Source organism: Oncorhynchus mykiss, chromosome 9 (assembly GCF_057628025.1).
Source record: "Oncorhynchus mykiss isolate SJ-2025 chromosome 9, ASM5762802v1, whole genome shotgun sequence".
Lineage (NCBI taxonomy): Eukaryota > Metazoa > Chordata > Actinopteri > Salmoniformes > Salmonidae > Oncorhynchus > Oncorhynchus mykiss.
In genome coordinates this window covers 17,141,267-17,153,620 of record NC_143030.1, presented here as the reverse complement: position 1 = coordinate 17,153,620, position 12,354 = coordinate 17,141,267, and the positions used below count along the sequence as shown (strand labels likewise).

Genomic DNA, 12,354 nt, shown 5'->3' with positions numbered 1-12,354 from the left:
CGCTGTAAAGCTTTTTTGAAATCTGACACGCCAGGTGGACCTGTTAAGGATGCTGCGAATTTTCGCAGCTTTTTTTTACAAATCGCGCAACATTTCTACGTCCTGCTACTCATGCCAGGAATATAGTATATGCATACAATAAGTATGCGTGTATAGAAAACACTCTGAAGTTTCTAAAACTGGTTAAATCATGCCTATGGCTATAACAGAACGTGTTCAGGAGTAAAAATCCCAGGGAAAACACACAAAAGAAAATCATCCGACAGTCTTTGAATTGTCTAAGGCGATAGAACGCCTACAGCGTCCACACGATGTCGCCAATACTGGCATTTCTTTGCACGTTTATCCTTGGTGGGATGACGTATAGGCACTTCCTGTCTTGGGGTGCACCCAGGAAATTATGAAAGTGAAAAAAATGGATGATTTCAAGACTTGCTGCTATCGAATACAGATCGCCCCGTGATCAATTTTATCGATTATTAACGTTTATTAATAACTAAAGTTGGTTTACAAAAGTAGTTTGAAGTGATTTGTAAAAGTTTATAGGTAACTTTGTTAATTTTTAAAAGTGACGTTGCGTCGTGTAAAGGTGCATTTTCCTTGGATCAGACGGCCTTCATAAATGGACATTTTTGGCATACTTTGATGGATTTAATCGGGAAAAAGACCCAATTGTGATGTTTATGGGACATATAGGAGTGCCAACAAAGAAGCTCGTCAAAGGTAATTAATGTTTTATATTTTATTTCTGCGTTTTGTGTAGCGCCGGCTACCGCAAAATCTTTTGTTTAGGTCTCGTTCAGGTATTTTGGGGGGTGCATGCTATCAGATAATAGCTTCTCATGCTTTCGCCGAAAAGCATTTTACAAATCTGACATGTTGGCTAGATTCACAACGAGTGTAGCTTTAATTGAGTATCTTGCGGGTGTGTTTTAATGAAAGTTTGAGATTTATCGAGTACTATACTATAGTACTATAGGTGGCGCTCTGAAATTTCCGCTGATGTGTTCCTGTGCAGGAACCACTTCCGTAAGAAGTTTAACAACAAGCTAAACTGTGTTTTGGTAAATTGCACTTGTGATTTCATGAAAATTAAATATTTTTAGTAATTTAATTTGAATTTGGCGCTCTGCAATTCAGCGGATGTTGACGAAAATGATCCCACTAAAGGGATCGGTGCGCAAAGAGGTTTTAAGTACACTTATAACACGCTAAAACAATGAACAATTGGAATACTTTTATTAAGTTACTCAATGACTATGCACTAATGTCTCTCAGTGAACCATACATCATACTCTTTACCTTCATTGAATCTCTTCAGTTCATTCACTGTGGCGTTTAACAACCTAACTTGGCTCTCACTGGCTTCCAGCCTGTTTCTCATGCCTTCCAATGACCTAACTGTTGCTCCCAGTCGCTCCTCTATTGCCCCCAGTTCTCTCATCACAGTGTGGATGGTAGGCTCACATCCTGATTGGGTTGTTGTAGTGGCTGCAGTCTCTACCTGTTGGTTATGAGCCTTGTATTCATTCTCCATGTCCTGTCCCTGTTCAGAGTGTTGGTTATGAGCCTTGTATTCATTCTCCATGTCCTGTCCCTGTTCAGAGTGTTGGTTGTGAGTCTTGTATTCATTCTCCATGTCCTGTCCCTGTTCAGAGTGTTGGTTGTGAGTTTTGTATTAATTCTCTATATCCTGTCCCTGTTCAGAGTGTTGGTTATGAGCCTTGTATTCATTCTCTATGTCCTGTTCCTGTTCAGAGTGTTGGTTATGAGCCTTGTATTCATTCTCTATGTCCTGTTCCTGTTCAGAGTGTTGGTTATGAGCCTTGTATTCATTCTCTATGTCCTGTCCCTGTTCAGACTGAATCTGTACCATGATGTCATTGAGGTTGTCTTCTCCAGCATCTTCACTGAGAGTCCCAGACAGACACAGCAGCAGCAGGGTCAGAGTCAGTCCCCCCATTCTACAGATCAGTACTTAAACGTGTACTTCAGTAGTAGATATATCTACGACTATATGACCTGCAGGTCTGTGTTGATTTCTCAAGCTTTTTCCTCTGTGATGTGTCTGCGTGTAGCCTACCTCTTGTTTATAAGCATGTCTGGGTTAAATATTATCCAAAGACATTGATGGGGAGAGGTATAAACAAAACAATAATTGCATTTGTGTACACAAGGGAAGCTTGACTCACGTGGCCTGAGAGTTGTTAGAAATTATCTTTTTATTTGGTTGGTTATACAGTTTAGTTTACATGTTGCATTTATTCATACTATTTTTATGGAATTAAAGCTAATACATTGTTAAGACTATTGATCAATTCTAAATCAATTACAGTAAATAAAAATTATACCCGTGTACATATAATTCTGACAATAAGATGTAGTGTTACATGTTGAATATTACTATTATCTTTAAGTACATTGGTTTTTACATAAGATAAAGGAGGTGACCACTGAAGGTATTGTAAATGAGGTGGTCATCAAAGACCCTCATGTTTGCCCACAGACGCATGTAGACCTGGTCTCCCTCTTCCCTCAGAATGGAGGCACTGTTGAATGAAGTGTCACCTGTGGTCCGTGACTTCTGGTCATGTATAGAGACTATTGTTTGCCCGTTATGACATAAACTCACAGCAGTGGTGTGTGCACTGGCATGATTGAAAGCAGAGAATCCGAAGACATAGATTCCTCTCCCAGGCGTCAAAAAGATGCCTGAAAAACAAATGAATCAATGAAAGTTTTTGTCAATTGTCAATTTGTTAAAATGACAAGCGTTGCATTAGATGGCTTGACCATGGCTACCTGTGTTTGAGTTGTAGGCATTTTCAACATTGATGAATATATCTTTCTAAAGTGGTGCCAGGGTTATATGGCACTATATGTCCGCCATTAATTCACAGTGCAGCTGAGAAGGCCACCTGGTGTCTCTGTAGACAAACAAAGGTTGGTGCTCAGCAAACTTGTGAGGATAGCAACAAAGTCATTGGTTTCCAGAGTCCCAGACAGACACAGCAGCAGCAGGATCAGCGTCAGTCCCCCCATTCTACAGACGAGTAAACTTTAAGAGCAGGCCTAGATACTTGAAAGTTCATTCTGTGTTGACTTGCAGAGCATGACCACTGTATATACTGTACACAACCCATAGTTAAATATTAGGTCATACCTGCCATGAGCACAGATAATGTCTTGGGTATTTTGCCCTCATATAAGTACCCTCGTAAATATATATATATATATATATATATATATATATATATATATATATATATATAAGGTGTGTCCAAACTTTTGACTGGTACTGTATATACCAATACATTTTAACACATTAGCTTTTAAGCACCTGCCCCACCCACCCCTTTGTTTTTAGTGTGAGACTGTCTCTATCTTGTGAATAAAGATTGTATTTCTGTAGCTTGTGAATAAAGACTGTACTTTGTCCACTGCAGTCCAAAGGTGTATTTAAGTAAGCCAGAGAAAAATAGATGGCATTGTCAGACTATCTTATCATTTCTGAATTCACAATTTTATGATTACACGTGCAGACAATATTCTCAAGGAAGTTATGCAGAAAAATAAGCCTTTTCTCCTCAATATCTCCTTGGCATTAACCTTCAACTGCTTCACTGATTTACAGGAAGGAGCCATTGATCAGGCCTGATAAATCGCTTTATCTTTCATGGGACACATTCATACATTCCCCAAAGTTGTGACTTCACACTCACAGAGTTGTCCCCAGGCAAGCTACCTTGCCAAACACAAGCAGCCTTCAATGCAGTGGCTGAGTGTGAAAAACCAACAACCTGCATGTGAATGAAAAGAAAACCAAGGATACGGTCATCAGCTTCAGAAGGGCTGCTGACCAGGCTTGTGGAGTCCTTCCGACTGCTGGGTGTAATGATGTCAGCTGACCTGTCCTGGGTTGAGCATGACGGGTATATCTTAAAAAAGGTTCAACCCACAAGGAACTACATAAGTGTAGCAAGGTGAGCTGGCCTCCCAACTGAAGTCCTACTACAGGTATACATGACCTTAATCTGCCCAATCATGGAGTATGCCTCGCCAGAGTGGGTCGGTCATCCAAAGTTTCTCTCTAAGGACAATAGAATGCATTCAGAGACGATGCTGCCACATCATTGGCACACACATTGTGACCCAGCTTAGACCTTTCAAAAATGTATTGTGACCAACTATATGTTTTTGTCTCATGTCAGATCGCGTCACTCCTAGACTACGCTCGTCCGTCAACCAATCTTTCTTTTAGGATGTGGAACTCATCTCTAAAATTTGAGATTTGGGTACATCCCCCTAACACTAGTTCATAATTCTGAAAATCACTCTGCTCTCCTTAGCTATGACGCACTGGCAAGTACAACAGCAAACCATGCTCCAGTTAGCTGCTTAATGCATGCTTCTTTGAATCGCCATAGGAAAGCTAGATTGCCAGCCTGTTGGTGAAGTTCTAGTACTGTTCTCAGAAATCAGCATGTAACTTGAATTTGCCAGCTGTCATAGTGCCACGTTACTTTGGCCACCGTGAAGACATCACAGAGAGCAGTCAGATGTGCTGTAGAACTAGTCGCACTAATCACAGCAGAACAGATATCATGAAAACGCATTTGTACATTAGTTAGAACTTCATCACACTAACTAGCTTGCAAGAGGGAGTACTCAGCGGTGAATGTTTGAACAAGCGATGTTAGCTTCCCTGCCTTTCATTTCATATGGATTGATTTGAGATTGGTTCAGCCAGCAAGCAAACAGCAAGCAAAGACAATTTCATTCACATTTCAGACCCCTAAAAATGTTTGATAATTCATGCACATTTTCAATTTCATAAATACTTATTCTAGAACCACAAAACACCTTAGCAAGATGTAGAACTGGATAAAAAAAAACGTCAATATTAGCTACAGGTTTATTGTTTTTGGTAAGATTAACTCTGACTCTTTTGAGGATGATGTCACCTTGGTAACATTTTCGAAAGTTAGGACAGCACATTGCAGCTGAACTTATTTTTAGCTATCCCATGGGGGTTCACGAGTTATCAGACAGAGCAGTGCAGACAGCCGACACTCTGACACGAGACAATGGTGACCAGGCATACAGCACCCTTTTTTTTTTACCCACGACATTTTCTTGTGACCTATCTCACATTTCTGTTAGAGAATGTTCTTGTGACCTATCTCACATTTCTGTTAGAGAATGTTCTTGTGACCTATCACACATTTCTGTTAGAGAATGTTCTTGTGACCTATCACACATTTCTGTTAGAGAATGTTATTGTGACCTATCTCACATTTCTGTTAGAGAATGTTCTTGTGACCTATCTCACATTTCTGTTAGAGAATGTTCTTGTGACCTACAATCATTTCTCCTGGCCCACTGGCTGGCCCACACTTCATAAGTCCTAATGTTTTCGTCTCTAGTTTTAGATCGTAACGATACTGTATGCTGGTCCAGACCACGAGTATATCCAAACAGAATCCCCTTGACCTAGTAGCTATGAATAGATTCTTGTTTACGCCTGAACCCCTAGCCCGTAAATGAGTGTGCCCAAAGTCAAATAGAAAGAGTGTTCAGAGCCTGAATCACTTAGAGAGAGGGATGTGTGTTTGTGATTTTGTCTGTATAATCTGTGAACTGAATGGAAGTCTGAAAACCTCACCTGTGTGTATTGTAACAGGCTGCGTTTCAGTGACATCTCAAATGTCTTACATATTCAGAGAATTTGACTTGCCCTTACTGACAATGTATACAACACTCACCAATATTTTGTTTGCATATGGGCCTAACAATGATTAACAATGAACAGTATGTCCCATGAAGTACTGGTTGTTTAAGGAAGATCTACATAAAAATAAGTAATATCTACACAGTACCTCCTTGGCCAGGGCATTAACCTCAAAGTGCTTCATTTATAGTATATTTTATACTGCATTTACAGGTAGGAGCCATTGACCAAGCCTGATAAATCTGGGATGCATTCTCATTGTAACCCAGCTAAGGCCTTACAAAAGGATATTGTGACCAACAACACTTTCATGTCACTTAGGCCTTCTACACCTTTTGTGACCAACTTTCATGTGATCCACTACACTTTTACGTGACCTAACACACAGTTTGGTCACTTTCTTGTCTCTTTTGGTGACTTTCTCTTGACCCACCATACTTTCCAACAGCCTGACTACACTTCATATGATCCTGTAAGCAGACCCAGTGTTTATTAAAACAGAATCCCCTTGACCTAGTAGCTATGAATAGAATCCTTGTTTACGTCTGAAGCCTAGCCTGTGAACGTGTGTGAGATCAAAATCAGAAAGAGTGTAGGAGTCTGAGAAAGAGACAGAGAGAGAGGAAAAATGAGAGAGAGATGCACATAAAGTGTCTGAGTGGATAAAGAAAGAGATAGTGTGGTTGAGAGAGAAGGGGAGAACGTTTAGATCTGGGCTATGTGTATAGCAGTAGATAGTTAGCATAATATATACATAGCCTACATAATCTGTGAGAGAGAGGTTGTCTAAAGAGCAGTTGGAACGATCTCTAACTGAGTCCTAAAGTTTGAGCCATAAACAGCCATGGAGTTTACCAGACGTTACCTGCCCATGGAATGGGAGGAACGGTGGAGGAAAGAGAAGGAAAGGAGGAGAAGGGTGATTGAGGAAGGAGGAGAAGAGGTAGAAGCGGACGATCGAAAGCTGAGGTGGATTGTGGCCTACAACAACAACCGGATGGGCGTGACGAGGAGAAAGGAGAAAGAGGGAGCAAGGGTCAAGAAAAGGAACGACAGCATGGCAAGCCAGGGAGAAGAGGAAGAAGAAGAGGAAGTGTCAGAGGAGAGGAGGGAAGGACTGGGAGATGAAGAGAAGGTTCGTACATTCTACAGACATACCTATCCTAAAGAGGTATTCCAGGGTCTGGAGCAGCTCAGGGACTCCTCTCTCCTCACTGACCTGACTCTGAGCACTGAGGCTGGGCAGCATCTTTATGCACACTCCCCTGTCCTGGCTGCTGTGAGTACCCTTGTTCACCAGAGACTGCAAGAGAGGGATGAAGAGATGGAGAAGAGGAGGGGGAGGAGAGATGTTGACATGGACATAAAGACAGAGATATTCATCAGTCTGGGTCCTGAAGTGGGGCTTGTGGGGCTGGCAGGGGTAGTGGAGTTTGCCTACACTGGGGGCTTAGCAGCTCTGAACAGACACACACTGGCCCAGATACAGACTGCAGCTACAACACTAGGGGCCCCCAGAGTACTAGAACTCTGCAGTGAAGAGGAGGAGAAAATGAAGAAGGGAGTAGAGAAGAGGGCAGAAGAGAAGAAGATCTCTGCTGAAGAACAGATGAAGGTCAGTCTTCAGTCCATCAGAGAGCTGTGGGCAGAGAGAGTGGGCTGTGATGTGGAGCTGGATGTTGGAGGAACATCATTCCATGGTGAGTAGACTGAAATGAAAGCTGGCATGACTATGTACTGAAGCAACGATAGAGGAGACAATGTTTGTGGTTTTATGGGTGTTTGCCGGGGATCAAGCTGGAGTAGACTCAGTATTCTGTTTAGGAGTAATTTGATGATAACAATGGTGATGATGGTAATAATAATGATTATATAGAAGTTTTGATGATACAGCTGATGCTGAAATCAGATGATGAATTTTCCTCCCTCTCCTAAAACAAGTCCACAGAGTGCTCCTGGCGGCCAGTAGTGACTACTTCCGGGGAATGTTTACCAGCGGGATGAGGGAATCACAGCAGCCTTGTGTGGCCCTTCCCTTCCTGGAGGCATCTGAGCTTGAGGCTCTGATTGGCTGTTCCTACAGCGGGTCCCTCTCCCTCAGCTGGGGGTGTGTCTTTGAGATCACCTGCACCGCCCTGCAGCTCCAGTTCCAGCCCACCCTCTTGCTGTGCCTTGATTTCCTGGAACGGGAAATGGATGCCCACTCATGTCTGGATGTGGCCTCCTTTGCCCTGGCTTATGGGATGCCGGGACTCCTCGAGGAGGCCGAGGACTTTGTTCTGAGGAACTTTCAAGAAGTGTCTACCAGCCTGAAATTCCTGGACCTTCCGGCTGATAAACTGCTGGATTTTCTCCACTCTGACGGCCTCTGCGCGCCCTCAGAGCTGGCCGTGTTCAGGGCTGTGGTGGTCTGGGTAGAGGCCAACTCGGCAGAGAGGCTAGCCCAGGCCCAGGAGCTGATGACAGGAGTCCGCTTCCAGCTCATGACCTTTAAGGAGTTCAGAGAGGTCAGGGCAATCAACCTGCGCATGGAGTGCAGCAGCGACACAGAGGTACAATACGATATGATACAACTGTATCTCAATACAATATAACAAGATCAACTATAATTGTATAGGGAAATAGTCTTGAGGAATTCTGCTGTATATTAAGACATAACAGATAGTGTATAATACACATCATGCAGACAGCAATTTGGTTTTATAAAAAGCTGATTATAAATAAAATGTATAATTGTTATTATTACTACAGGTGGATCTGTACGGCTCAGCCCTCAAAGAGTTTGGCTTCAGTCTTCCCGAGACCCTGGACCAGTGCCGGGTCCGACGGCCCAAAGACGCCCTGGTTCTGGTCGGAGGCGACCAGCTGGATCCTGACTTGGGTAAACGGCTTCCCAGCAGGCAGCTGTGGTTCGCTAACTCCCTCCGCACCGGAACAGGCCTGGTGAAGGCCATGGACTGGAGGATTCTGGGAGAGACACCAGAGAAGCCCAGGTTTAGACACGGGGTGGGGGTGATGGAGGGGCGGCTGTACGTGATCGGAGGGTGTGAGTTCTACACAAAGACTGATACGCTGAAATCAGTATACAGGTATAAAGGGGTCAAAGACCAGTTGTTTTAACAATACATATGGCTTTTTTCTGATGTAGAAAATGTATGTTTATTATCATTGAGGAAAATGTTATCTCTTTATCTTTATCTCTCACACACACACACACACACACACACACACACACACACACACACACACACACACACACACACACACACACACACACACACACACACACACACACACACACACTCGATCACACATACAGGTATGACCCCATGCAGGACAGCTGGCAGAGGTTGGCTGACATGCAGGAGTACAGGAGTAACTTCTCAGTGGTGGTGTGGGGTGATCGTCTCTACGCCATCGGAGGAGACATGGACATGAATACCAACCTGGACAGTGTGGAGGACTACAGCCCCGTATCTGACACCTGGAGGTAAGATAGAATCTCATGAAAGACAGAATATTATTAAACAGGAAAGTATATTAAACAGACTTTTCAAAACTTGGATCTGTTGCAAGTGTTTTCCTCAGCTCACAAATTATTTGACCCAAAATGTCAAAACAAAAGCCCCTGTCAAGACTATTCAGCATTGTTTACTCAACTCCTGCAGGGTTTTTATTTGTAAGGATCAAATGATTTGTGAGGTAAAGAAAGAACCTGTGGAGTTAGAAGAAGAATGTATTGTGACTCTCTGGCGTCTGAACCGAACAAATATCATCACGGTGACATCTAGTGGTATTTAAGAGTAAGGCGCTGTGCTTGAGTTGGTTTACAGTGTACGGGATGAATGTTTTACATTTCGGACACATGCAGAATAATGTAAAAGCAGCATATAATTTTGACTCAATTCAACAATAGTGCTCTCAATTTGAACCATTCGTGATTGTTCTAAATCAGTACCATTTCGAACCTCTTACCAACCATTGCCAATCTCCAGCTTTGCCAAGCCTCTGGACCAGGCCCTGAGTGGGCACGCTGCCACATTGTTGGATGGAGAGATCTTCATCTCAGGGGGGTTCGACTGCAGGTACCAGTGTCTGACGTCCATGTTCCTGTACCACCCTGAGAGAGGAACTACGTACCTGGCAGAGATGAGCCAGGATCGGGCCCAGCACTGTATGGAGGTCCTGCATCATGGTGGTGGTGGTCTCTGCGTGGTTGGAGGGGTGTGTAACCTACGTACGTTCTACACTGACCAGCTGGCCTGTGAGGTCTACGACCCTGTTAGTGACTCCTGGAGCGCCCTCACGCCCCTGGCCATCCCCCATGTTGGAGCAGCCTCTGTGGTTCTGGAGGGGAAGATCTATGTGCTGGGAGGATACTGCCAAGAGGACTACAGGGAGACCAGACTGGTTCACCGATATGAACCCATTACCCAACGTTGGGAGAATATAGGCAAGATGCCCGGACCTAACACTGACATAAGAGCCTGTTTGCTCCGCCTACCCGCCCACTTGAGACAATGAGAGAGGGAACTTTCGAGGGTGATAAAGTTCCACGTTACATTTAAGTTGTTTTTTATGAACTGAAAAGGACTACTTTAATGCCCCACCTGCTTGCCCACTTGAGACAATAAAACAATGAGAGAGGGAGGGTCACATGGTGAGAAAGAGGGCTGGGTTTGCCATATATAAAATAAAATAAATCTGACTGAAACACAGAGAAAGAGCTATGCTGGCATTTGTGAATCTACAGGTGCGAAAAAAAACATATTGTATGCCAGAAATCATAGCCTAATTCTTTATGTCATTGATATATTGTTTTCATTGAAAAACGGCCAATTCCATTCGTATTTGGTATAACCCTACCTTACCTCGGGTGTTTAATGACAGCACCTTAAAGTCCTGGTTCCAAAGTGCCATCATGAATTTTTAACATTCTATGATGGATATCTACTAATCAGTCAGTTACAAGAAATATTTGGATTAAAAAATGTTCATACCTGCTCCTACAACCTAAGACATAAATTACTGCCATTTAAGATCATTCATAGGACTTTTTACACTCCTGCCATAACACATACAGTATAATGCACCCAGAAATGTCACATCTCTGTTGGAGATGCACAGAAGAATACTATTACATATGCTGTGGTCCTGTGATAAACTGACACCATTTTGGGGTCATGTACTGTATGTCCTATTTCCTTGTCACTGGGAATGTTTTTCCCTCCATCTCCACGGTTCTGTCTGTTGGGATATGTCAATATTTGGGATTCATCTCAGAGAAAGCTTTGTTGTCAAGGTCTGTATAGCCATCGATTGAAAAGCCTCATATTCACCATTAATAGCAAACTGGAGGACTGAACTATCTAGCTACATACTGTACCATTGGATTTTATATATTATAACATTTAAAAATTTGGTGACCATATGTTGATCACTTTGGGATGTGTTGTGTAGTGGGCATTTTGTTTTGCAAAGTGTTGTTTGTCGGGTGCTGTGGATTATTATATATTTTTTTACTGTTTGTAGAAAACAAAATAAAAGTGAATGTATGTGTGTTGATAGTATTACTTAACTTATGACATCCTTACAAAGAGTGTTATTTGTTTCATGAAATGATATACAGTACCAGTCAAAAGTTTGGACACACCCACTTATTCAAGGGTTTTTCTTTATTTTTGCTATTTTCTACATTATAGAATAATAGTGAAGACATCAAAACTATGAAATAACACATATGGAATCATATAGTAACCAAAAAAATGTTAAACAAATCTTATATTTGAGATTCTTCAAAGTAGCCACCCTTTGTCTTGATGACAATCCATCATTACTTTAAGACATGAAGGTCAGTCAATGCGGAACATTTCAAGAACTTTGAAAGTTTCTTCAAGTGCAGTCGCAAAAACCATCAAGCGCTATGATAAAACTGGCTCTCATCAGGACCGCCAAAGGAAAGGAAGACCCAGAGTTACTTCTGCTGCAAAGGGTACATTCATTAGAGTTAAAGTTAACTGCACCTCAGATTCCAGTATCTATATGGGTTCACACTTTTCAGTGTAAAATTAACACACTGCTTAGTGTAAAGACTTATTTGCATATTTCCCAGTGTGCCTTGCCTTTCGAGTGAAGGACTGTGACTGTATTTGTTAGTGACACTGGACATTGTTGTTCCATTCATCCAGTTTCAGTCCACATCCAGTTTCTTCACCAAGTGAGATCCTAAGCGAATATGTTATCATTTAAATATAATTATTTAACACAACACTAGTGATGGTAAAAAGGAGTCTTTCTTTAGGTTTCAGGGCTTTCACCAAATTGTGCTGAATTCTTTATTTTTCCTCTACTATTTTCAGCAAAACCGGTGGAGCGGTAAGTCATTAGCTTCAGTAGCCTCAGGGAAAAACCTGCTCTTTAAACATACGCTTTCTTCATTTAATTATTGATAACCTTTTTTATCATCAATTCTTTGAATGCTAATTTTATCAGGAGGAAGTATTCCTAAATTTTGTTTCTTGCTGCTTTTGCTCTGTGTGTGTGTGTGTTTTTTGTTGGCATACCAGGTTGACATCTTACTTCATGCTTCCCTTTTTTCTGTCCTATTTTTCAAAGACGGAATC

General features: G+C 42.2%; 1 protein-coding gene across 1 annotated transcript; it reads left to right on the top strand.

Annotated features, from left to right (window-relative positions):
• The first annotated feature begins 5,985 nt into the window (after positions 1-5,985).
• Positions 5,986-11,290, top strand: si:ch211-63p21.8 (kelch-like protein 33). Its single transcript, XM_021614779.3, has 5 exons — positions 5,986-7,431; positions 7,673-8,283; positions 8,483-8,820; positions 9,051-9,221; positions 9,727-11,290. The coding sequence occupies exons 1-5, from the start codon at positions 6,576-6,578 to the stop codon at positions 10,253-10,255; spliced, it is 2,505 nt and encodes an 834-aa protein (XP_021470454.3). The 5' UTR covers positions 5,986-6,575; the 3' UTR covers positions 10,256-11,290.
• The last annotated feature ends 1,064 nt before the right edge of the window (positions 11,291-12,354 follow it).

Coding starts and splice junctions, on each gene's coding strand:
- si:ch211-63p21.8 (XM_021614779.3), top strand. CDS start 6,576: ATGGAGTTTACCAGACGTTACCTGCCCATGGAATGGGAGGAACGGTGG. Junction 7,432..7,672: donor TGGAGGAACATCATTCCATG/GTGAGTAGACTG, acceptor TCCTAAAACAAG/TCCACAGAGTGCTCCTGGCG. Junction 9,222..9,726: donor CCCGTATCTGACACCTGGAG/GTAAGATAGAAT, acceptor GCCAATCTCCAG/CTTTGCCAAGCCTCTGGACC.